The 25,956-nt window shown below is 43.5% G+C and overlaps 1 protein-coding gene across 3 annotated transcripts in view; it reads right to left on the bottom strand.

Annotated features, from left to right (window-relative positions):
* Positions 1-25,956, bottom strand: part of LOC116982537 (hepatocyte nuclear factor 4-beta-like) — a 67,871-nt gene that overhangs the window by 22,467 nt on the left and 19,448 nt on the right. For all 3 annotated transcript variants that reach the window (XM_033035797.1, XM_033035796.1, XM_033035798.1), the window contains 2 exons: positions 16,647-16,821; positions 10,817-10,911 (listed from right to left, as the gene is read on the bottom strand). In XM_033035797.1, the coding sequence (XP_032891688.1) occupies positions 10,817-10,911; positions 16,647-16,821 (270 nt within the window). The remainder of the gene's footprint in view (positions 1-10,816; positions 10,912-16,646; positions 16,822-25,956) is intronic.

Genomic DNA, 25,956 nt, shown 5'->3' with positions numbered 1-25,956 from the left:
CCGTGCAGTTCCCAGAGGTTCCCGGAGGTTTTTGTCAGTCTCCCTACCTGCTTCCACTACCTGCAACCTCTGGCAACCACCTGCAACCTCCGGGAACCGCACGGAAACCTTGGGTGGGGCGCAAAGTTTCCAGAGGTTTCCTAAGTGGGACAGGGGCATTAGTCTCATTTAGTTCCTTATGTTGAATTGATCTGTTTTCAAAGAGGACATGCTAATAAAAAGTCATCAGGATATGATGCCCAAGGCAAGATTGATCAGACTTTGCTGACTTTACCTTGCACTAAATGTATTCCCTCATCATGTATCTATACATTGTAAATAGCTCAAATGTAATTATGTATTATCTTTCCACTGACTGGATAGCACGCAACAAAAAATGTTCACAATCCATTCAACTAAACAAAACTAATGTTGCCACTTTGGGCTTGTTGTGTTTCATGGTTCATTCTCAGGCACGAAGGGTCAACTCTGCCTGCCCGTCATATCTGGATTATACAGACAAGCAGGCACAGCAAATGGTGAATTTGGGCATCTGCACAAACATCTCTGAACTGAACCAAAAGTAAAGAAATCTGAAATAAAATTGACCCCTCAGCACCTGAAGCTACCAGTAGATGGCATGAATCTATCATCTGTTACCCCAACCTGCACATGAATCTTCATTCTATTTACCTAGCCTAAGTGGCTAAGCAGATGTTCAAGCTTAAGAAATCCACCCTCTGTCAGTACTACTACACATTGTAGACATTTACAGCAGGACATTGTACTCTGCTTGTGAAATTCAGTTCCATTGGCACTGTTACTATCAACTGTCATAGAGTTCTACAACAAATATATTCTAACATCTACAATAATCGTCCTTGCCCGCTCTAGGTCCATATCCTTCTACTCAAGTGCCTGTCTAAATGTCTCTTAAATGTAGTGATTGTATCTCACTCTGTCACATCCACTAACACCAAGTTCCATGCACAATCACTGTTTACATATATTTAAAACAACGTTCTCCTCATATCCCCTATAAGACCCCTTCCTCTCACCTATGGTTTTTCTTCATACCCCTACCATGGGAAAAGGATTCTGATTATCTACCCCAACCTGCAGCTCTTATAATTTTATAAGCCTCTACAGGTCACCCCTCAGCCTCATACTCGCCAAAGAAAACAAGAAAACAAAATGGGAGAAATCAATCTCTGCCATTTGAAATTAACACTATATCTAAACAAAAAAGGCACAAGATCAGGCAACATCTCTGGAGAACATGGATAGGTGATGTTTCAGGTCAGGACCCAAAAACTATATCTACTTGTGTCACCTTCAGGAACTATGGACGTGAACCCTGACATCTCTGTTTATCAACTTCTCTTAGCACCCAACTATTTATTGTCTATGTCCTAACTGTTTTTGATTTTGCAAAATACATCACCTCATACCTGTTGGGATTCAATTTCATCTGCTAATCCTCCACCCAACTTTCCATCTGATCTAAATCCTGCTGTCGCTTTGGACAACCTCCCTCACTATCTGTGGCATCACCAAGTTGCTTACTAACCTCATCACGTACCTTTGCATCCTATATAATCACAGACCATAAGGGCGGTTCGGTGGCGTAGCGGTAGAGCTACTGCCTTACAGCACCAGAGACCCGGGTTCGATCCTGACTACGGGTGCTGTCTGTACGTAGTTTGTACGTTGTCCCCATGACCTGCATGGGATTTCTCCGAGATCTACGGTTTCCTCCCACACTCCAAAGACGTAAAGGTTTGTAGGTTAATTGGCTTGGTATAAATGTAAAATTGGCCCTAGAATGTGTAGGGTAGTGTTAATGTGCAGGGTTCGCTGGTCAGTGCTGAGTCGGTGGACCAAAGCGCCTGTTTCCATGCTGTATCTCTAAACTAAACTAAACTAAACTAAAGAGTCCCAGCATCTATTCCTCCGTAACCCCACTGGTAACAGACTTCCAGTCAGAAAACGATCCATCTATTACCACCCTCTGCCCCTGAGGATACATTTCTTGATATATTTGTGCAGAGCTACATGGTCTACACCTGCTCCTATTAGTTTACTAATAGGTGGAAACTTTCTGATGGCCATTGAGGTAAATGCAGCACTAAAATCTTGAGTCAAAGGAATAGAGCAAAGAGAATTTGCATCATAAATAAATTTAAAACATATTAAATATTATGCAGGTTTAATGTATTTCTCCTTTTTTTATAGCTTTAATTGAAGTTAATTTCATTGTTGTAATCAAAGATCACAAGATAATGATAAATGTTGCAAGGAGGGAAGGCTTCCGACACAGTATTATTATAACTCATATTCCTAAGAGAATCAATAGAATGAGATGACTTGTGCTTGCAGAATGTATGTTTAATATTTCACCACACTGAAGACAATAAACTGCTACCTTTTCTCATTGTAAGCATGTACAGAGATCAATTCCCTGTGAGTGGCCTAAAGTGCGTTAGACTTCATGACATGTATTTGTGTAAGGAAGAAAGAAAGACATCGTGCATGATGGACTTGGGTTGAAAGGCACCAGATTTAGAGGCTGTGAATATAACAGGCATTTGCCACGTGTCCTGGTCAAAAGGTCTGTCCTGGCCTCAATACCAGCTGCCTGAGAAACAGCTGACCTGAAAATGGGTCAGACTAGACTGTCCACAACAGATGTTCATTCTGCTGTAAATAGTAATGAGGAGCCAATTGCCTGTTTTACAGCCCTTTAGAGAAATTAAGGGGCAGGAAAAAAATAGGATGAGACATCAAAGAAGATGACAAATGAAAGGAGAAGCTGGGTGAGGGAAAGACACAGCTGGCAAACTTTCATTATACATAACAGGTTCAGTGTAATATAACTAGTTGATGATAGATGATACAAAACCCATCAATTTAGCACAAGATAAGTTCCACTGCACAGATGGAACATGCAAGCTGTTACGAAAGCTGTTATTCAATTTTTCATGCCACACTGAGAAAATTAAATGTATGATTGGCTTGTCTGACCAGCCCAGTGAAGTGGATGGGAAAACTGATTTTCATAAGATAAAGTGATAGGAGTAGAATTAGGCCATTCGGCCCATCAAGTCTACTCCACCATTCATTCATGGCTGATCTATCTCTCCCTCCTAACCCCATTCTCCTGCCTTCTCCCCATAACCTCTGACACCCATACTAATCAAGAATCTATCTATCTCTGCCTTAAATATATCCACTGACTTTGCCTCCACAGCCTTCTGTGGCAAAGAATTCCACAGATTCACCATCTTTAACCGATGTTATGACTTTACATCATTCAAGCACCAGATGGAAGGATAACATTCAGGTTGGAGGTCTGCGACCATGGAGTTCCGCAGGGATTTCTGCTGGGACCTCTGCTGTTAGTGATATAAATAAATGACTTGGTCGTAATGTGTAGATGGCATGGTTAGTAAGTTTGCAGAAGACACCAACATTGTTGGGGGTCACAGACTGGTCGAGAAGTCAAGGCATACAGCAGGGTATAGATCAGCTACAGAAATGAGTGGAGAATTGATCGATGGAGTTTAATCTACGCGAATGCAAGGTGTTACACTTTGGGAGGTTGAATTATGTGGGGGGAAATATATAATTAATGGTATAATCCATAACAGCATTGATGTACAGAGGGATATTGGTTTCAAGACCATAACTCTGTGAAAGTGGCAATGCAAGTAGGTAGACTGGCGAAGAAGGCATATAGTATGCTGCCTTCATCAATCAGGGAATTGAGTATAGAAGCTGGAATGTGATGTTACAGTTGTGCAAGACGATGATGAGGTTGAACTTGGAGTATTGTGTTCTGCTTTGTTAACCTGCTATACGAAAATTTCATTAAGCTGGAAAGAATGCAGAGAAGATTTACAAGGATGTTGGCAGGAATCAAGAAGCTGAGCAGTAGGTTGGGCAGGTTAGCACATTATTCCTTGGAGCACAAGAAATGAGGTGACCTTATAGAGGTGTATAAAATCACGAAGAACATAGGCAGGGTAAATGCACAGTCTTTTTTCCATAGGGTAGGAGAATCAAGAATACTAAAGGACAAAGGTCTAATAGGAATCTGAAGGCTAACTTTTTCACACAGAGTGTGATCAGCATATGCAATAAATAAGCTACCAGAGGAAATAATTGAGGCAAATGCAATAACAACATTTAAAAGACATTTGTATAGGGACATGGAAAGGAACGGTTTAGAGGTTTATGCGCCAAACACAGGCAAATGACAGATGAAGCACCTTGGTTGACATGGATGCGTTGGGATGAAGAGACTATTTCCATACTGCATGAACCCATAACTCAAAGGGAGGACCATTTGACTCATGCTACCATGCTGCTTTTTTAAAAATCAATTGCATAAATGACCTTGTTTTTTTCAACCTAACCCAGCAAATTTGTCTGCTTCAAGTCATTATGATCAGTGCAGCTACACTACAATACAAATTATTACAATGTAATTAGACTGCAGATGCATTTGGGTGGCACAGTGTCTGGTAGATCTGCTGCCTCACTGCAACAGAGACCGAGCGTCGATCATGATCTCAGATGTTGTCTGTATGGAATTTGTGCAGTCTCCAATACAATACTGTAGATGGTTTATGCATGCAACCTATAATGTAGCTACCTCATCACCACTAACCACGCCCCATCATATTGGTATAACTGTAGTATCCTCCCTTTGTTCCTCCCACTAGGTCCCAGTACGCCTGAAGGCTGGATGCAGTCAGTGCTGGGACGTGTGTGCCATGTGCTATATTAAACTCCTAGTAAAGGTTACAGTGTGTCAGCTATCACTCCTTTCCATGGTGTCAGAAAGTTAAACTCGCGTCTCCCATTTTACCGGTTTTCTTTTATTTGTCCCCTGAGTGCCCTGTGTTGGGCTTCCCTTGATATGGCATCCTCATGCCGCAAGCCATCTCCCCTTGTCTTTGACGCTGACATTGCGGAGCGATGGTCGACTTTTGTGTTGGACTACACTCACTTCGTCAATATTGCGCACCGGAACGACCCAGCCGCGGTCAAAGCCTCACTCCTGCTCAACCTGGCCGGTCCCGACGCAATGAAGAGAGCTCAGGCGTTCGTCTACGAACCAGCGGTCCTGGATGACAACGGACTGCCGGTCGAGCCAGCTGAATCTGCCGATGACCCGGTATGTCTTTTGCGCAAGTTCGCGGAGATATGCGACCTGCCCTCCAACCGTATACTGGAGCGGGCCAGGTTTTTCTCACGCAAGCAACAGCCGGACGAACCTGTCGAGTGCTTCATCGCTGACCTGCGCTACCTTGCTCAGCGGTGCCGTTTTGAAACCATGCGCGACCAGCTCACCAGGGACATTCTCGTCACTGGCATGCTTGACCAGAAACTACGTGCCGACCTGCTGCAACGGCCTGACCTAACCCTGACTCAAGCAATGCATGCGTGCCGCATCACCGAAGTGGTTACCCCTCCGCATGGGCAGAGGGGATCTGACAGCCGAGCAATAAATCTGACTGGTTTTGCTGGACAACGACGCATGCAGGACAACTTTCGCCCTCCACCGCGGCCCGTTCGTACATCTCGGGTCCCGCGATCTCAGAAGTGTCCAAACTGTAATTATGTGCATCCTACGGAATCACAGTGCCCAGCCCTCGGAAAGACTTGCAATTTCTGCAGGAAAATGAACCATTTTGCAGCTGCCTGCCGGTCCCGTGGGAAAGTGCCCTCAGCTCCTAGACAACTCCTAAACAACCTTCAGCAAGTTGATAGCGAGATGGATTCTCAGTCCTCTGTCGACACTGCCCCCAGCTCTGAGCTCAGCTGTTCCATGGGAGATGCAAGTGTTTACACTCTCCTCCACAGCCGATCTCGCCTCCCCGATCCATCTGTGCTCATTACTGTGAACAACAAGTCCTTCTCCGCAAAGCTGGATACGGGAGCAAAAGTGAACGTAATGTCAACATCACTGTTCAACAAGATAAGGAATAATGAGCTGTTGACTGCAGATCGCTCTGTTTTGCGTGCCTATGGGGGAGAGGAGCTAACACCTGTGGGGAGGGCGACTTTCCATTGCGTGCTACAGAAATCTTCCCGTGACCTGTCGTTCTTTATTCTGGATTGCGACTGTGTAACTTTACTGAGCAACCAGGCCTGGTCTGGTGTCCTTTGACCGTACAGTCCACGAGGTGCAAGCAGTGATGGACCCACTATCCGAGTACCCGAACCTGTTTGACGACAAGCTGGGGAAGCTGCCGCTGGTGTATAAAATCGCAACTGACCCATCCGTGGTGCCTGTGATCCGTCCACCCCATAGAGTGTCGTTCGCCATGAAGGGCAAGGTGGAGAGCATGCTGAAAGACATGGTCAACATGGGAGTGCTGGAAGCTGTCAGCGATCCAACCGAATGGGTCTCCACCATGGTCGCCACAATGAAGAAAGGAAAAAATGAAATACGGGTATGCATCAACCCTAAGGACTTGAATCTGGCGATTAAACGGCCCCACTACCCTATGAGGACTGTTGAGGATGTTGCCGCCCAGGTCGGACAAGCCACAGTGTTCTCCGTCCTTGATGCCAGAAGTTCGTTTTGGCAAATACCCCTGGACAAACGTTCCACGGACCTAACCACGTTCGGTACGCCCTTCGGCAGGTTTAAGTTTTTGCAGATGCCGTTCGGCATCAACTCCGCCAGCGAGGTATTCCAGCGTTCTATGGAATAATTGTTTGCAGGTCTGCCCTGTGCGATTATTGTAGACGACATTCTGGTCTATGGCAGGGATGTGGCCGAACATGACCGCCACCTCCGACGGATTCTGGACCGTGCACGGCAGATCAATCTAAAGCTGAACCAGTCAAAATGCAAATTCCGGGTGCCTGAGGTCACATACGTTGGCCACATTTTCACGGCCCACGGGTTAAAGCCTGACCCGCAGAAGACCAGCGCCATCTCAGAACTGCCTGCCCCGACAGATGTTATCAGTCTACAGCGCTTCCTGGGTATGGTCAACTACCTGGGCAAGTTTATCCCTGACCTCAGCGAGTTGAGCGCACCCCTGAGACAACTCACTAAAAAGGACATTGCTTGGTCATGGTTTCCACACCACCAGCAGGCGTTTGACCTGCTAAAGACGAAGCTGATCAGCACACCTACTCTGAAGTTCTTTGATCTACTGCGTCCGGTCGTGGTCACTTGCGACGCTTCTCGTTTTGGACTGGGTGCTGCTTGCCTGCAGCCCCATGATGGTAACTCGCTGCTGCCTATCTCTTATGCCTCCAGGACCATGACGGACACAGAGCAGCGCTATGCGCAGATAGAGAAGGAGCTGCTGGCGGTGGTGTTTGCGTGTTCGAAGTTTAAGGACTTCCTATTTGGAACCAGGTTCACCGTTGAAACGGATCACCAGCCACTGGTGACGATACTTAACAAGCCTATACACTGCGCTCCAGCCAGGCTACAGCGGATGATGCTGCAGCTACAGCGGTTTGACTTTAAAATCGTGTACAAGAGGGGCACCGAGATGCATGTGGCTGATGCGCTGTCCCGGGCCCCCCGGACCTCCTGCGACCAGCACCCCTTCGAGCAGGCAGACTTACAGGTACTGAACGTTAACTTCGTCCCTTCCAAGCAACTACAGTGCCTGGTTGAGCATACTGCTAACGACCCCGACCTGCAACAGCTTGCTGCTGTCATTAAGCGAGGGTGGCCTACCAAACGGACTTCATTGCCTGCTAGCGTCCACTCCTATTTTTTGGTCCGCGATGAGTTGGTCCCCCGGGACAGCATTATTATCAAGGGACATAAAGTGGTCGACCCTGCCTCGCTGCATGGTTTGTACTTCAACGCTGCCCACATGGGGCATCCCGGGGCAGATGCCACTATCTCGCATGCCCAGGAACAATATTACTGGCCGGGCATGGCAAAGTACATCAAGGCCAGGGTGGATTCCTGTCCGGACTGCAACTCTCTTGCCCCGCATCAGCAGAGACAGCCGCTTTTACAACAGCCTGCCCCTGACATGCCCTGGTCTTCACTGGCTGCCGATATCTTCGACTGGCGTGGGAAGCAGTACCTTGTGCTGGTAGACTCTTACTCAAATTGGTTCGAGGTGGACCTCCTCCCTGCCATCACCTCCGAGATGGTGATCAGTAAGCTACGCCGTCACTTTGCCACGTTTGGCTCCCCTGTTCGGCTGCAGACAGACAACGGCCGCCAGTTCACCAGCGCCGAATTTCAGGCTTTTGCTGCGAAGTGGAACTTCAATCATTTCACCAGCAGAGCAATGGACTAGCTGAACGGGCGGTCCGCAGCGCTAAGTACTTGCTTGAACAATCCCGTCTCTCCAACGGGGATTTCTATCAGGGTCTCCTGAACCTTCGGAACATTTCCAGAGACAATACTATGCGATCCCCTGCCCAACGACTCATGTCCCGAGTTATTCGCCCTCCGATGCCGATCGCCCAGCAGTCCCTGATGCCCAAAGTCCTGCAGCCTGCTGATGTCCAGCAACGAATTGCCCAAAAGCACGAAATCCAGCGCCGCTCGCACGACAAATCCTGCCGCCCCCTTTCGCCACTGATGCCTGGACAGGTCGTCCGTTTGCAGACGCCCACCGGCTATTCCCGACTTGCCACCGTTGTCGGGTTCGACAGCGCGCCACGGTCCTACCTGGTGGATTTTGAGGGGACTGTATACCGACGCAGCCGCCAGCACCTGTTGGTGGTCAACGAGCCCACACCACCTCCTGCGATTCCGTATACCCCTCCGTCGCGTGTCGAGCCTTCCTCTACTGACTTACCCTCTGCTCCCTGCATGCCCCGGTCGGTCCGTTTGCCTCGGGCACCTCCCCCTGATCTTCCTGGATTCGCTCCCCAGGCCCTGTCGTCCCCTGTCAGGTCTTCTCTCTCTCCGACTGCTCATTCTACCCCTTCTGTTTCACCTGGCTCACCTGTGCCTCTCCGTTCCCCTTCCAAGGTTGGGTCTCCACCCACCTTCTCTCCCCCTCCTGTTTCTGTTCCTGTCCCTCCTCCTATTCTTTCGGGTGGGGAGGGTGAGGGTGCTGTGCGCACTCGCTCGGGTCGGATTGTAAAACCTCCGGCTCGATACGGAGAGTTTGCTTAGCTCTGCAGGTACTGTATAACCAACCTGCCATTGCTGTAACTTGTTTAAATTGTAAGGGGAAGGATGTAGATGGTTTATGCATGCAACCTATAATGTAGCTACCTCATCACCACTAACCACGCCCCATCATATTAGTATAACTGTAGTATCCTCCCTTTGTTCCTCCCACTAGGTCCCAGTACGCCTGAAGGCTGGATGCAGTCAGTGCTGGGATGTGTGTGCCATGTGCTATATTAAACTACTAGTAAAGGTTACAGTGTGTCAGCTATCACTCCTTTACAAATACAATACAATTTATTTGTTGTCATTTGAACCTTATTGAGGTTCAAACGAAATTTGGTTTCTGCAGTCATACACACAAGAAAAAGAACCAAGACACAACACAATTTACACAAACATCCATCACAGTGAATCTCCTCCTCACTGTGATGGAAGGCAAAGTCTTATCTCTCTCCTGCACTCCTCATTCTCCTCCCGATGTCAGAGTCAAAGCCCCTGGCGGGCGATGGTAAGTGTCCCGTGGCCATTAAAGCCGCGCTGGGTGATGCAAGGACGCGCTCCGGGTTGGTGTTGGAGCCCCCGGCCAGCGCTAGCAAGTCCCACGGCCGTTAAAGCCGCGCCGGGCGATGATGTAAGGCCCCGCTCCAGGTAATTTTCAACCCCGCAACTCGGGCGTGAGAAGTCGCCGTTGCGGAAGCCCCGAAAAGCGGTCTCCCAGCAGGGACCCGCGGGCTCCCGGTGTCACCGTCCACCAGACCTGCGGTCGGAGCCTCCGAATCCCCGGGGTCGGGTCGCAGCAGCTCACCACTACAGCTCCTCCCGCTCCAAATGATCGCATGGGTTTCCACCCACATCCCAAAGACTTACAGGTTTGTAGGTTAATTGGTCCTCTGCAAATTGCCTCTGGTGTGCAGGGAGAGGATGAGACAGTTGGTCTAACAGAAGCAGTGTGAACAGGTGATCGATAGTCGGTGTGAACTCGGTGGGCCAAAGTGCCTGTTTCCATGCTGTTTCATTCGATATGTGTAGACACTGAAACATGATGGATTTGACTGAAGAATGGTTTGAATTCATCCAATTGAATTCATCCATATTCACACAACTTACTTATTTTATCTATGGTGTGAATCCCAGCAACATGCTGCCATCTATCTTAGCACAATGCATTCACCAAATAATTTGTCCAGCACAACGTTTATTTGCACAAGCAAATTAATAGGTGGGTACAGCACATTGAACAGTTTTTAACTCCAAATTTTGACTAGAGATGTGCAAGGAAACACTAGTCAAGCAACAATGGTCCGATTTGGAAACAGCCAGAGAAATGTAATCAATTTATGATAAAGACAAATATTTATTTCAAAGTTTTTGGGGGAAAGGCAGGAGAATGGGTTTGAGAGGGAAAATAGATTAGCCATGATTGAATGGCGGAGTAGACTCGATGGGCCAAGTGCCTAATTCTGCTCCTATAACATATTTATTGAGATATGCAAGAATGGACCAGGTGTGAATTTACATGCCAGAAAGCAGAAATAACAGATCCTCCTCTCTCAAGCCAACATTGGAAGGAAATCTGCTCTGGTGACATTAATCACTTACGAGTGGCAGTGCTTGTAATAATCTAGCTGCTTCATGTCTGCTGCTCATGTATCAGGGAGAAAACATCAATTTAATACAGATGCCGCTGGAGAACACCATAATTGTCCTTACCTTCCTTTCTCATCCCAGCCCTGAAGCACTTTTTGAGTCTGCAGTATCGACATTGGTTTCTTTTGTCCTTGTCGATCACGCACTGCCTGCTAAACCTGTAGACGGGGAAGATGATAGCAATTATTTATCTGTTAAAGTGTCCTTTCAATTATTATCTTTTGACCATACCGGACTTTAAAAATTGGTGCTAAAACCTGGTGACTCTTACATGCAGTCTTAGTGGAATACTTCTATGTTCTTTGTACAATTAGGGATTGTGCTTAGGTATGACAATATTTAACTGAACTGTCTGCTAAAAAATAATTTCAGTGTACTTCTGTACATGTGATAATAAAGAACTATTGAACCATTGAACCAATTTCCACAAGAAATAAAGCAGAAGACTTTAAACTGTCTGTTTACTGTCGCCCTAGTTGCCTTTCACATGACGAGAAATAATTTAAATAAAGGCCAATGGATTAAAAATATTAATATGGAGAAGCAAAGAACTGCAAATGCTGGAATCTAGAGTAAGACATAAAGTACTGAAGTAAGTCAGCAGGTCAGGCAGCGTCTGTGGAGGGAATGGATTGGCAACGTTTGGGTCGGGACCCTTTTAGTTTAGTCAGAGATACAGTGCGGAAACAGGCCCTTCGGCCCACCGAGTCCGCACCGACCAGCATTCCCCACACATTAACACTATCCTACACACACTAGGGACAATTTACACATATTACACCAAGCCAATTAACCTACATACCTGTACATCTTTGGAGTGTGGGAGGAAACCGAAAATCTCGGATAAAACACACGCGGACACGAGGAGAACATGCAAACTCCGTACAGACAGCGCTTGTAGTTGGGATCGAACCCCGGTCTCCGGCGCTGCAAGCACTGTAAGGCAGAAACTCTGCCACTGTGCCACCGTGCCGCCGTTCTTCAGACAGATTGTAGTAAAGGTGGGGGACATAACTGGGAAAGAGATGGGGGCTGGACAAAGCCTGGCAGAGATAGGTATTTTGGCTTGAAACCAGATAGGCGTAACCTTCATTTAGTAACATTGCATGCACAGGTAAATCACTGAGCGATCTCATACTTGTGATTGCCTGTCTTCCAGAGTAATTCTGAAAAATAACATCCCTAAACCCAGAGACCGAGGTTAAATCCTGAACTTGGGTGCTGTCTGTGTGGAGTTTACATGTTTTCACTGTGACTGCATGGGTTTCTGCCGGGTACTCTGATTTCCTCCCACATCCCAAAGACATGCAGGTTTGCAGGTTAAATCACCTCTGCAAAATTGTCCCCAGTGGATGCGTAAATGGGATAACATGGAAGTAACGTGAATGGTTGATGATTGGTAGGCATGGACTCGGTGGTAAAAGGGCCTGTTTTTAAGCTGTATCACTAAACTGAATTAAACCAAACTAAACTAAACTTTTTAAAAAAGGAACTCTATTGAGGCAACCTAATGATACACATGGAGACTGAAGGTATATGGCAGAAACGTTCCTGAATGGCTTAATATTAATCTTGTGTTATGTTCTTCACATGGTAGTCATATGCACAGGCTACACATTCATCCTTCCATTATAATTGTCACCACCATGTCAAACTTATGCTGGGCAATAAATGTTCTGATGGGCAATGTCAGCATTGGTATGCGGAATGAGAATTTCTCAGATTTGTTGTTATTGGAAAATAGTATGGTTATTACTCATTTTGGAGGAAATAAATCTTGAACAGACTTGAATTTGTACAACACTCTTCAGTATACAAGCACTTCCTAAAGTAGTTCAAAGCTTATTAAATAGAAATCTAAAAATCTGAAATTAAAATAAAAACAAAAGATGTTAGAAATGCTTGGGAGGTCAGGCCATATCTGTGGGGAGAGAAACTTAGTTAATATTTCAGGTTAAAAACCCTTTGATAGAATGAGTCTTTGGACTGAAATGTTCACTTCCCACACATGCAGCTTGGCTTGCTAAGTATTGTATAGCCTGTTAAGTATGTTTGCTGCGGTAATATAAGGTAACATAGCAAAGTCCCAGAGCCAGGTAATCTATTTCTAGAAACGCTAGCTAATGGATGAATTCTGGAGAGGACACTGGAAGATCTTTAGTTTTTGTTTTAATATTGGAACCAAGCCCTTCGGCCCACCGAGTCCACACTGACCATCGATCATCCGTTCACACCAGTTCTATGTGATTCCATTTTCTCATCCATTTCTTACACACTAGGAGCAATTTACAGAAACCACAGCACCCGGAAGAAACCCAAGTGGTCACAAGGAGAACGTGCAAACTCCACACAGAGAGCACCCAAGGTCATGATCGAACCCAAGTCTCTGGCACGGTGAGGCAGCAGCTCTACCAGCTGTGCCACTGTACCGTTCTCTCTTTTCCTTTTCTTCAAATTGGACCATGTAATTATTTACATCTAAATGAAATATTTAAAAAATCTGTCACTGCTTCTTTTACTGTTTAAACATAAAATATAGATCAGTAGAACAAAGGAATGGGCCCTTCAGCCCATCATATCTGTGCTGGCAATTATGCCAAATTAAACTAATCCCATATGCGTATGCATTGTTCTATATCCCTCTGTTCGCTGCCTGTTGCTTTCATATCTGCTTCCACCATCTCCCCTTATAGTTATTCCAGGCACCTACCACTCTCTACGTAAAAATATAAAGCTTGCCTCATAAATCTCCTTTAAACTTTCCCCCTCTCACTCTAAAGCTATGTCCTCTAGTATTGGAGTACCAATGTACCCCATTAACACTTGACCCACTTGCCTGCATTTGACCTATATTCCTCTAAACCTTCCCTATCCATGTACCTGTTCTAAGGCTGATGATTTTTTTTTGTTCCCCAAAGTGAGTCGGTAGTAAAAGCTAGAGGGATATTTGTGATTAAGATCACCCGTCATCCTCCTGTGCTCCAAGGAATAGAGTCCCAGCCTATTCAACATAAATCCTCGTAAATCTTTTCTGCACCCTTTCCAGCTTAACAACATCTCACGATGATAAATTATATGAAGGCACAACCCTTTTAATTTTGAGTCAGATTGGAGGGTTCTTTCAAAGTGCAGCTTTATCAGGCCACAAAGCTCATTTTTATGATGAAAGGATAATTCTCAAACTGTAACAAACATGTTTATTGCTTTATAACCTGAATATACTGATGTACAGGAACAAACAAGTGTGATAAATGTTTGTGGCACCTTTAATTGATAATTCCAGCAATGGTTGCTTCATCTGTCTAAATCACAAATACTTTATTGTGTGCCCTTCTCAGTTTAGGAAGTTATTGAAGGGCAGTTTGGCCCTATCTTACCAAGCTGTACTTTAAGAAGTAGAGGAGGTCAGAATGGAGGGAATCAGCTTCCCTGGATAAATGTTGGTGTGAATTACCATACACAATGCCACTCTAACGGGAACTAATGGAAAGCAAATCTTTCAGGATATAAACATGGTATTAATATGAAGCGTGCTCCATTACTTTCTGATGCATAAAGGCCTGCATACTGCGCCACAGCAACTAGAAGGCCCTACTTTGAGCTGAGTAAAGCCCCTGTCCCACTTTCATGACCTAATTGGCGATCTCTGCCGAGTTTTCCCTTGACTCATACTCGCAGCATGGTCGCCACGAGGTCATAGGAGGTCGTAGGTCACTCTTCCTCATGCTTGTGAGTGGTCTCCGCGTGCTCGTGGCCTCAAGGAGGTCGCGGCGTTTTTTCCAGCCTGATAAAAAATGTCCATGAGTTAAAAAAGGTCGGCATGGAAAAAATTGATACTTTTTACTTGTAGGTGGGTCGTAGTAGGTCGTGATGTTAGTCGTAGGTAGTCGTAGGTCAGTAACTGGCCCGAGAAAAAAAAATGCAAACATGACATCATTTTACCATGTGATCATTTCCACTCGTAGCTAGTCGTAGATGGTCTTCGGTGTGGAAGACAGGTCGAGGGGGGTTGTAGGAGGTCGTAGACATAGGCGTAGGAGGTCATAGACATAGGCGTAGGAGGTCGTAGACATAGGCGTAGGAGGTCATAGACATAGGCGTAGGAGGTCGTAGACATAGGCGTAGGAGGTCGTAGGAGGTCTTTTACTTTGGCAAGTCAACATGACCGTGACATTTTTTTAAACTCGTCTAGGGTCTTCTAAACACATGGATTAGGTTGTCCAAGTGGGACAGCCCCATTAGTAGATCTCAATAGGTCTTATGCTAATGCATTGCCTACAATATCACTGGGCCAAGGGAGGTAAAGGTTCTCTCAGTTTCCCATCCGTAATCATCAGACTACAAAACATATAAATAATTATACAAGGCAGTTTCATAGTTTGTTCAGAAAAAGATACAAAGTGCTGGAGTAACTCAACGGGTCAGGCAGCATCCCTGGAGAACATGGATAAGTGACGTTTCGGGTCGGGACTCTTCCTCAGACTTCATTTTCTGCACTATTTCTGATTTAACTTATTGTCTACTGATTTGAATAGATTTTAAAATTTCCAACCCCTATCCCTCTCCAGCCCTTTCCCATCTGCAAATGACACATCTCCAAACGGCAGGGAAAGGCCATCGAGGTTAAAATGTATAGATAGACAAAAAATGCAGGTGTAACTCAGCGGAACAAGCATCATCTCTGGAGAGAAGGAATGGATGATTTTGGGTTGAGACCCGTCTTCAGACTGTAATTGAAAATCTAAACTGAATAAGCTGAAAATCTAAATGAAATGAAAATGTTGGTAACATCCATCATGGTAACATCCAAAAAGCGGTGTGGCATTGGGGAGATGGCAGCCCCACCAGCAGTCTGTTGTCTTTTCATTGCTTTTGTTATTTTTTAAGTTTGTTAGAAGTTCGTTTTAATGTTCTTTTGGTATGTTTTTTTGTTTTATTCTGCTTATATGTTTTGTAATCTGCTTTGAAAGGCGCCCATAAATATAATAATAATAATAATAATCATGTCAAGCAGCATCTGTGGAGAATGAAGCAGTTAATATTGGAGGGCTAGGATCCTTCCCCAGAACTAGGAAAAAGGGAACATAAACAGTTTAGACAACAGAGAAGGTCATAATTGTAGAATCACAATGCTGTTCAGCGTGGAAATAAACCCTTTGGCCTAAATCATCCCTGCCGACCCTTTGACTTAGATAGACCTATGCCCTCTAGTTTTAGGTTCCTCTACCCTGGGGAAAAGACTATGGCTGCTCACCTTATCTGGGATGGGTAGAACAAAAAAGTATCTTGGATAGAGTGAGACCAGATGTACTAAAGTAGCAGTAGTGATCAGGTTAAACATTTATCTGTGAGACGTGTGGATGATGGTAAAGCAAGCTGACATGCCAGACCAAACAATAAAGAAGAAAATCCAAGCCACAATGATGGCAAGCAGAATTGGGAAATGTTGATGCAGATAGATAAAAGAGCAAGTTATCTAAAATTGCAGAATCCAGTATTTAGTCTGCCAGCTACAAAATGGAAGTTGAGGTGTTGTCCCTCGAGCTTTTGTTGAGCCTGGTAACGGTTTTGGAAGAGACACTTCTGTCCCGAATTAATTTTATTCATGAATGGCAAAGCACTGTACATGGCATAGACTCAAGCTCCCTTCAGTGAAGTTTAGGCATTGTTGATGTGAATCATGACTCTAGTTACAATGGTTCCACCAAGATGCAGGACAGAACGCCACAAGGGATCCATCTCCCCTGCGGCTATGAAACTTTACAATTCCATCCTCTTATGTCGTGGGGCAGACTGAGACTGAGACTGTTGACAGATCAATTTCCCTCCTGGGATAAATAAAGTTGTATCATATTGGATCGTATCGTTACCCAAAGCTCAGCGTGGAGCACACCTGCATGAGTAGACGTGATTTTTACGAACGCTTCTCCTGAAGAAACCTTTGCACCCGTCGCAGCTGGAAGCTCCGTAGTGTTTCCCTGTCGCACGGTCGCCACAGATTAAGCACAAGGCTGTAACACCGTTGTTCATCAACACTTCGATGTGGTTGACATCTGTTGGAACACTCTCTAAAAGACAAAAATAACAAAGGCATACAGGCATCAAATTTTTAATCACTGAAAGAGTTCACCTACATAACATTGAGGAAACTTCCCCGTATCAAACTCCATATTCTCCAATAATTGTCTGATGTCCTGAAGAGAAATATAAATCTCTTTTTGATCCAGTCTGGCCTCATAAGTTAGGTATGTTGCAAAGCCTACCTGAAGCGTCGCTGAAAATCTGTCGCTGCGGGTGTGCGCGATTTTGGCGCCGTTTAGAGGGGGGCGGGTTTAAAACGCGATTTTCTCTAAGCTGTTCAAATCGAAGATGTTCAGCCTAGTTAATTATTAACGAAAAATCGCTGGAAGACCCCGTCGCAAAAGCTATTATTAGTTTTAAAGGCCTCGTATAATAGTTATAGTAGTTTAAAAATCAATCTTTAAACCCGCGACCACCGGCAGCTGTCAGGGTCGCATAGAGCAAATAGTAGAAGGTAGGCTGCTTATTTTTACATTAAAAAGGGCTTCTTAAGATCCCTTTATACAAAGTTTAAAGTTGCGAGTAGCTCATTTTGGGCCCATTATAACCCGCAGTATTTTTCTGGGCATTTGAGGGCACAAATCTAGCGCAATGTGAACGTTCTAAACCAGCGCATTCACAGGATCCCACTAGAAAGCTGATTTAAAATGGACTTTAATTTACAGCAATTGAACACTAAATTCCTTCCATTTGGCCTATAAATTAATGTAAATGAGATTTAAAAATCATGTTTTATTGTGAATTATTTATAAATATTATTTGGACACTTAGGCTATTTAAAAATGTTAATCATTTATTAAGAAATGGATAGATGTTTAGATCTAGTAATTGAAGTTTGAAATTAGCTACACTTGGGTAACTAACTAATTATATGCTTTAATTTCAGGTCATCCAAGTAAGATTATTTTATATTTGTTTCAGAATGGTTCAATCTACGATAACTGAAAATTTCATTCAGTACTCTTAATTTTTAAGAAGGTTATGGGCTTTTGACTGTCCATGATCACAGCTTTTTTGTTATGTCCATAGAAAATCAATAGGGAACAAGATGCTAATTTCCGAGTATGAAAATGGCCATAACTTTTTAAATACTTGAGATATGAAAGTGAATTAGGTGTCAAATTAAACTTCTTTTTATGCTTTATCTGATGGGATACATTGCAGACTTGATTTTTTTAATCTCAAAATTTTGTAACATTGCTACATAAGTTCGTCAAAAGAACAGTATTAGGCCATTCGGCACATCGAATCTACTCCACCATTCAATCATGGCTGATCTATCTTTCCCTCTCAACCCCCATTTTCCTCCTTCTCCCCATAACCCCTTGATACCTTTACCAATTAAGTACCTGTCAGATTACACCTTAAAAATACTCAATGACGGCCTCCACAGCAGTCCATGGCAATGTATTCCACTGATTCACTACCTTCTGGCTACAGAAATTCCTCCTCATCTCCTTTCTAAAAGGACATCTGTGGCCGATCTGTGATTCAGGCACCAGAGCAAAGTGGTTGATTGTTAACTGCCACTAAACCTGCCAAAAAAGCCACTCAGTTACACCACATGTTTAGGCCAAAGTATAACACGAACATCACACAGACATCTGTGGTTCAGGAAGGCAATGCCTCATCATGGACAAAGGATATTTAATCTAAAATCTCTGCGGCTTCTCTACCTACAAATGTAGCATGATCTGCTATTTTCATCATTTACTGTTTTTCGTGGAGTTTAAAACAATATTTTTCTACATGCAGTTTAAAAAAAATGTTCAACTCATTACTATCCAGGATAGGTAAACCAGGTATTGATGCTGGTCGTAACAACAACTCCCATATCTCACAAGTGAACAAAAGGTGAAGACCTTATTTGACTGCCAATTCCTAATAAGATTAGTCTGGAACAGCATCACAATATTGGCTCCTCGTTAAGCCTAATTGTGCAATCTTTGTTGTCAGTAGCAAAACACATGCTCACTTGTAATCTCTGTGGTTGATAGGAACACCATGCATCTGAATCCACTATTGTTGACTTTATCCTCCTAAATGATGAGCTCCTGTTTGTTGATTATTCCTTGTGTGACATAATGAGGTTACGTGGCAATGAAAGGAACTGCAGATGATGGTTTATACCAAAGATAGACAAAATGCTGGAGTAACTCAGCGAGTCAAGTAGCATCTGTGGAGAACAGTAGAGACTGCATGGATTTGCAGTGTCCAATGCACTGCACCATTGAAGGTACTGTTTTTCAGGTGAATGTTACACTGAGACCGTCCTTGGACTTTACTTTGGAGATACAGCATGGAATTAGGCCCTTCGGCCCACGCAGTCCACACTAACCAGTTATTGCCCCGTACACTAACACTATCCCACACACTATGGACAATTTACAATTTTTTACCAAAGCCAATTAACCCACAAACCTGTTGTCTTTAGCGTGTGGAGCACCTGGGGAAAAACCACGCAGTCACAGGGAGAACATGCAAACTCCACACAGACAGCACCTGTAATCAGGATCAAACCCTACCTCTGGTGCTGTGAGGCAGCAACTATACCGCCGTGCCACTGTGCCGTCAATCACTATTATCTACCATCATAAACCTTAGGACCATATTGAACAAGCGCAAGAGAGCTGTATTGTTAATCATATTAATATATTCCCTCATGAATTTCCTTAACAATTCGTGTAGGTAGGAACAGCAGATGCTGGTTTAAACCGAAGATAGACACAAAAAGCTAGAGGAACTCAGAGGGTCAGGCAGCATCAGCTAGGGAAAAAGAATAGGTGGCGTTTCAGATCAAGACCCTTCTTCAGACTGAGAGTCAGGGGAAAGGGAAACGAGATCAATGTGTGACTGATTTAACAAAATTATATACTTCCAGAGCAGCACAAGATGTACTTGGTCTGAAAATGAGAGATGTAATTAATCCAACTGCCATATATCAGAAAGAGACACAAAATGCTGGAGTAACTCAGTGGGTCAGCCAGCATCTCTGGAGGACCTGAACATCCCTGAGTTACTCCAGCACTTTATGTCTTTTTTGCTAACCAGCGTCTGTAGTTCCTTGTTCCTGCCATTCGCTAATGTTTACGTTAATAAGATGCATATGTGTTCTGACCCCCTTTAACCTCAGTAGAAAGAACTACAAAACACGTATACTTTCTGAAATGTGTTATGGATCCTTTTGTAAATACAGTACTCATTTAAGCACTAAATTCCACGCAAATAAAGTGTACCAAAACAATAATTTTCCTCAAGCCAAGTTCTGACAATAATATGTTGTTTCCATCTTCCGTTCTTTTTATAATCCTGTTTTTACTCTGTTTCGTTCTTTTTTTTAAACATTAATGTAATAAATAGCAGTTTAGGAAGATAAATGTTGTCAAAAAATGACTAAATATAAATGCTGCAGCTTATCAGGCAGCCATCTGGGAAGTGGATGGGGTACAAACACTCTCTTCAGTCTGCATGTACATCATGAGTCAAATTTTCTAACCTATGTACCAGGGATATATATTATGAGTGATTTGTGTTTATAACCACACATGTGTGATGTATTCACAATGAAGTTTATACCAACCACTCTGGTGTTAGATCATGATCTTCACATCTTACATGCTTACATGTTTGACTATTAAGATAGTTATGTTAGTTTTGTTTAGGAAGGAACAGCAGATACTGGTTTAAATAAAAAATGCTGGAGTAACTCAGCAGGTCAGGTAGCATCTCTAGAGAGAAGGAATGACCAATTCCTTCTCTCCAGAGATGCTGCCTGTCCCATTGAGTTACTCCAGCATTTTGTGTCTATCTTCTATTAGCTTTGTTGTTTGGACACAAGTCTTGTACTATTTGTGCACTTAACAGATTACTATGTATACCAAAATTGAAAATATGCACTATTTGAGAGTTCATTATGTTAATGATATTTGACATAACAATCAATTTACACTTACAATTTAGTTTAGTTTATTGTCACCTGTACTGAGGTACAATGAAAAGCTTTTTGTCGCATGCTATCCAGTCAACAAAAAGATTATACATGATTACAATTGAGCTGTTCACAGTGTACAGATGAAGGGGATAATGTTTAGTGCAAGATAAAGTCCAGTAAAGTCAGAATAAAGATAGTCCGACGGTCTCCAATGAGGTAGATGGTAGATCAGGACCGCTCTCTAGTTGCTGATAGGCTAGTTCATTTGACAATAGACAATAGGTGTAGGAGTAGGCCATTCGGCCCTTTGAGCCAGCACCGTCATTCACTGTGATCATGGCTGACCATCTACAATCACTATTCCGTTCCTGCCTTCTCCCCATATCCCTTGACTCCGCTATCTTTAAGAGTTCTATCTAACTCTCTCTTGAAAGCATCCAGAGAATTGGCCTCCACTGCCTTCTGAGAATTCCACAGATTCACAACTCTCTGGGTGAAAAAGTTTTTCCTCATCCCCGTTCTAAATGGCCTACCCCTTATTCTTAAACTGTGGCCCCTGGTTCTGGACTCCCCCAACATTGGGAACATGTTTCCTGCCTCTAGTGTGTCCAATCCCTTAATAATCTTATAAGATCCCCTCACATCCTTCTAAATTCCAGTGTATACAAGCCCAGTCGCTCCATTCTATCAACATATGACAGTCCCACCATCCTGGGAATTATCCTCATGAACCTACACTGCACACCCTCAATAGCAAGAATGTCCTTGAATGACAATTCAATGGGAAGAAACTGTTCCTGAATCTGGAAATTCATACTGAATAATTATGGATATGGATCATGCATTTCTCAGAATTTTGATTTTCTAATGTGAAATCTTATTGTGCACTTTAATTACATCAGAATAAAATGAGAATGAACAAGGTAACCCGATAAATCAGAGTTAGTATCTTGTAAGTGGTGAAAATACACAGCTTTTTGGGCACTGCTAAGGTTTAAATTTGTTCTGCACCAATTGATGCAGAATGTACTTTCAATGAACTGCATTCTGTCTGCATGACGGAGCAAAGTGCAGCAGGCTAGGAGGTGTTGCATGTGGTTAATGGTGCACAAAATTATCTTTACTACTTGGTGAAGACAGAGACTAGCCAACTGCTTTCTTGATTAGGTACTCATTCCATCAGCCATTTTGCTGATTAAATATGACATTAATTTCAGATCTGCAAATCAAAAAAGTTTGGAATGTCCATTTTTGACCCGAAAGAAACCCATTCATTCGCAATTGATTTGGACCAAGTTTCCTGTAAAAAAAAAACATCCACAGATACATAAATCATAATAGTTATTACTATTAGAGTAATTTATTTATTTGTTTGAAAACCAATTATTTAAATGTATAATTTGTGTTAAAATGTGGGTCTTTTTTTAAAACATAAAATTAAGATGGAAGTGTTCAACTCAAAATAGAAATATGTATAGATGTAGAAAGATCCAGTTGGCAAAGACAGAATGTATCTAGGATAAGTTTGATAATAGTGCCTAAAGGGATTTAATATGACTAAAAGTGGCATATGTGTAACCCGGAAACAGGCCATTCAACCTAATGGGTCAATGCCAGCACTTATGCTTCACAAGAGCTTGCTCACCATTGTGGGGGGAGAGGGGGGGGGGGGGGAGGGGTTCGGGGTAGGGGGGGGGTTGGAGAGGGAGGGAGAGAACAAAAGGAGGAGCCGTCGTGCTTCATAACTTTGTCAGCACCGTAGGTGGCTGCTATTTGCATACCTTGTGTATGCAAGCAAAGATTTCATTGTGCCTGGCCACATGTGACAATAAAGTATTCCATTCCATGCCATTTAATCTTCCAATTCTATTGGCATAACCTTCATTGTAGCTGTAAGTTCGAGGAGTACTCCTAGACATGTCCAAACAGTGAAGAGCACCACACAGCAAAGCCCAACAGTTCCAACTTAACAGTCGAACATTGTATTGTCTCCAACACAAGGTCAGAGACCACTGTCAAACAACACTCAATGAAAGCACACTTATTTTCATGCACATACCTGGGGCTGTATCAAACTGGTAACTTAATAAGCCTTGGACAAAATATAAACCTGGGTCCAAGCATAAAAATGATAGCACTAGTTTACTCCCCACTTAAATTAAATTAGTGTTTTATTAGAAACACACGGCCCTAAATAATTACAGACGACGTTTCAATTTCAGCCTTATTTCATAGTTAATCAGTTCTGTCAAACTGGTCCAAAGGGAATGTTATTTAATATTTTGTTGTGGAAATGTGGAAAAATTCAGAACACTTTCCAAACTGCAGAAAATGTTTGCAAGCATTGCAAAAAAAAGGGAGAAAATCACTTGAATCTAAAACTAATCAAAAATATATTTCTTGATGTTTAGACCCATTTTGGCTGAGGCCATATTTTCCATTGAATTGATTGCATTGTGTGGAGAAACCAGCAACTCGTGATGGATTTCCCATTGTCTTTGTTGGTTTGTCAAATTTAAAGCAGACATCAAAATATAGGGAAAAAAATTAATGTGAACTTGGGTGTGGCCCATTAAATGGTGTCCATAAAACCGTGCTCCGTGAGTTCAAGCTTCATTACAGATAGAAAATACATCAAGCCAGGTTAGCTGCTCAGGGTAAGGTACAAAGCACGGGAGTAACTCAGCCGGTCAGGCAGCATTTGTGAGACTTCGACCATGGCCTGCAGAATCTCGGGGTTGCTAACCATTGCTTTCCATTGCCATGCTGACCCTACTGGCCTGGGCCTGATTGCCAGAGTGAAGCCACACACAAACTGGAGGAACAACACCTCATATTCTGCTTGGGTTGCTTACAATTCAATGGTATAAAATAGAAATTTCCAAATTTAGGTAACTACAACCCTCTCCATTTCCCTTCTTTCCCCATATACCCTCTCCTGCCCCCCCCTTCTCCTATGTGCCCCATCTGGTCTCACACCTTTTTATCCCTCTCAATTTCCACCCTCATTCCTTCAAAATTTGCAAAATTTGCAACTCTTCAACCATTTTGTCTTACACCATCTGTTTTTTTGAGTCTCTGGCCTTTGTCCAACAATTTGCTTATCAACCCCTGTATCAACGTATTACTGCAAGGCTTTTTCCAGCCCCTCCTCTCTTCCAGCTTTTTTTCCTCCCTACCCCCACCCCATCTACAGTCAGTCTAAAGAAGTCTCGATCTGAAGAAACATCACCGATTCATGTTCTCCAGAGATGCTGCCTGACCCGCTGCATTACTCCAGCATTTTTGTACGCCACCATCTGCAGTTCCTTGTTTCTACATTTCGCTGTTCAGTGTGGTGTTCTTATAAACTCATTCTGCAGATCAAACATTATCTGTCTATGTAGGAAGGAGCTGCAGATGCTGGTTTAAACCGAAGATAGACAGTAAAAGCTGGAGTAACTCAGCGTGACAAGCAGCATCTCTGGAGAGAAGGGACTGTGGTTCAGGTGAATAGTAAAATTCTCATGACACAGCCCACAGTTGTTCGACCCACCATGTTTGCACTTACCATCAAGCACCCGTTTTTACACTGATCCTACCATAACCCATTCTGCTCACAATGGACAATTTATTGTGGAAAATTAGCCTAATGGAACCCAGATGACCAGAGCTGTGAGGCAGCAGTTCCAATAGCTGTGCCACTGTGCTGCCCTTAAATGTATTTACCAGTAAATACCAAGGAAGCTTCTGGGTTTTTTTCAGCAAATGATGGAAATAATTATCATCCATTAAAAAAAACATACGCAGTTCAACTTGGATCTAAGTAGGTTGTGTGCAGAGACTAATGAGATCTGCGTGGCTAGTCCTCCTTAGCCCTGATAAACATCTAACTAGTTTGCCAACACTTGTCATACTTGGATCAACAGTTCAATATACTGCGAACAAAATGTAGCAATTTTTCTACCACAATCAGTCCATGTTCACTTTAGTTGGGACAGAAAAAGGACAATAGATTTCATGAAACAAAAGCATTCAGACCACATCATAGTGATTCGATTATTCAATACCAAAACTATCAATCACTTTATATTGATAGCAGATTTCATGATGTAGATGAATACTGAAAAATTAATTGATAGGGAACACTTAATGGTTGCCTCAGAGCAAAGCTGTTAATTGTTTTAGTTTAGAGATACAGCGCAGAAACAGGCACTTTGGCCCACCGAGACTACACCCACCAGTGATCCCTGCACACGAGCACTATCTTACACGCCAGGGACAATTTACAATTTTTATCAAAGCCAATTACCCTACAAATCTGTACATCTTTGGAGTGTGGGAAGAAACAGGAGCACCCGGAGAAAACCCACGCGGTCAAGGGGAGAACGCACAATCTCTGTACAGACAGCACCCATATGTCAAGATCAAACCCGGGTCACTGGCGCTGTAAGGCAGCAACTCTACCACTGTGTCATTGTGCCGTTTTGTTTATCTGAATATTTTCATGTCATTGGAATGACATAAAGTGCAATAATATTCAACAAGCTATGCCTTTATTTTTTAACCAAACATTGTTAAAACTGGCATCAGATGTCTTGAAATGCAGATAAATGAAAATCTAAATCTCATTCATCACAGTATTTTCTATCTGGAGTAGATTTTCACAGTTGGAAAAAGTTTTTAAGGCTACTTGACATAGTGTCAGTGGATGTGATTGATGAGCATGGAGGCACTGAAACGTTGCAGGTTGGTGTAAATATTTTATGTCGGTGTCTTTAACAATTTTTTTAATTTTCTTCATTCGTAACCCCTGAGGATGATGGTACCAAGTAATTGACTATATTCAAGAACGACATAGTTTTGGGCAGAAAGGCAAACCCGCATTACAGAATCAGTCAGGAAAGTGGAGTTGATGCGAAAGACTACTCTTTTTAACTTTTAGAGTTACAGCATGGAAACAAGCCCCTCGACCACCGAATCCGCGCTGACCAGCAATCGCCCCGTACACTAGCATTACCCAACACACCAGCGCGGAAACAGGTCCTTCGGCCCACCGGGTCCACGCCGACCAGGGCCCCCTGCACATTAACACTATCCTACACCCACTCGGGACAATTTTTACATTTACTAAGCCAATTAACCTACAAACCTGTACGTCTTTGGATTATGGGAGGAAACCGAAGATCTCGGAGAAAACCCACGCAGGTCA

Source organism: Amblyraja radiata, chromosome 17, assembly GCF_010909765.2.
Source record: "Amblyraja radiata isolate CabotCenter1 chromosome 17, sAmbRad1.1.pri, whole genome shotgun sequence".
Lineage (NCBI taxonomy): Eukaryota > Metazoa > Chordata > Chondrichthyes > Rajiformes > Rajidae > Amblyraja > Amblyraja radiata.
The sequence above is the reverse complement of the archived record's forward strand: the minus strand, read 5'-3'. Positions and strand labels throughout refer to the sequence as shown.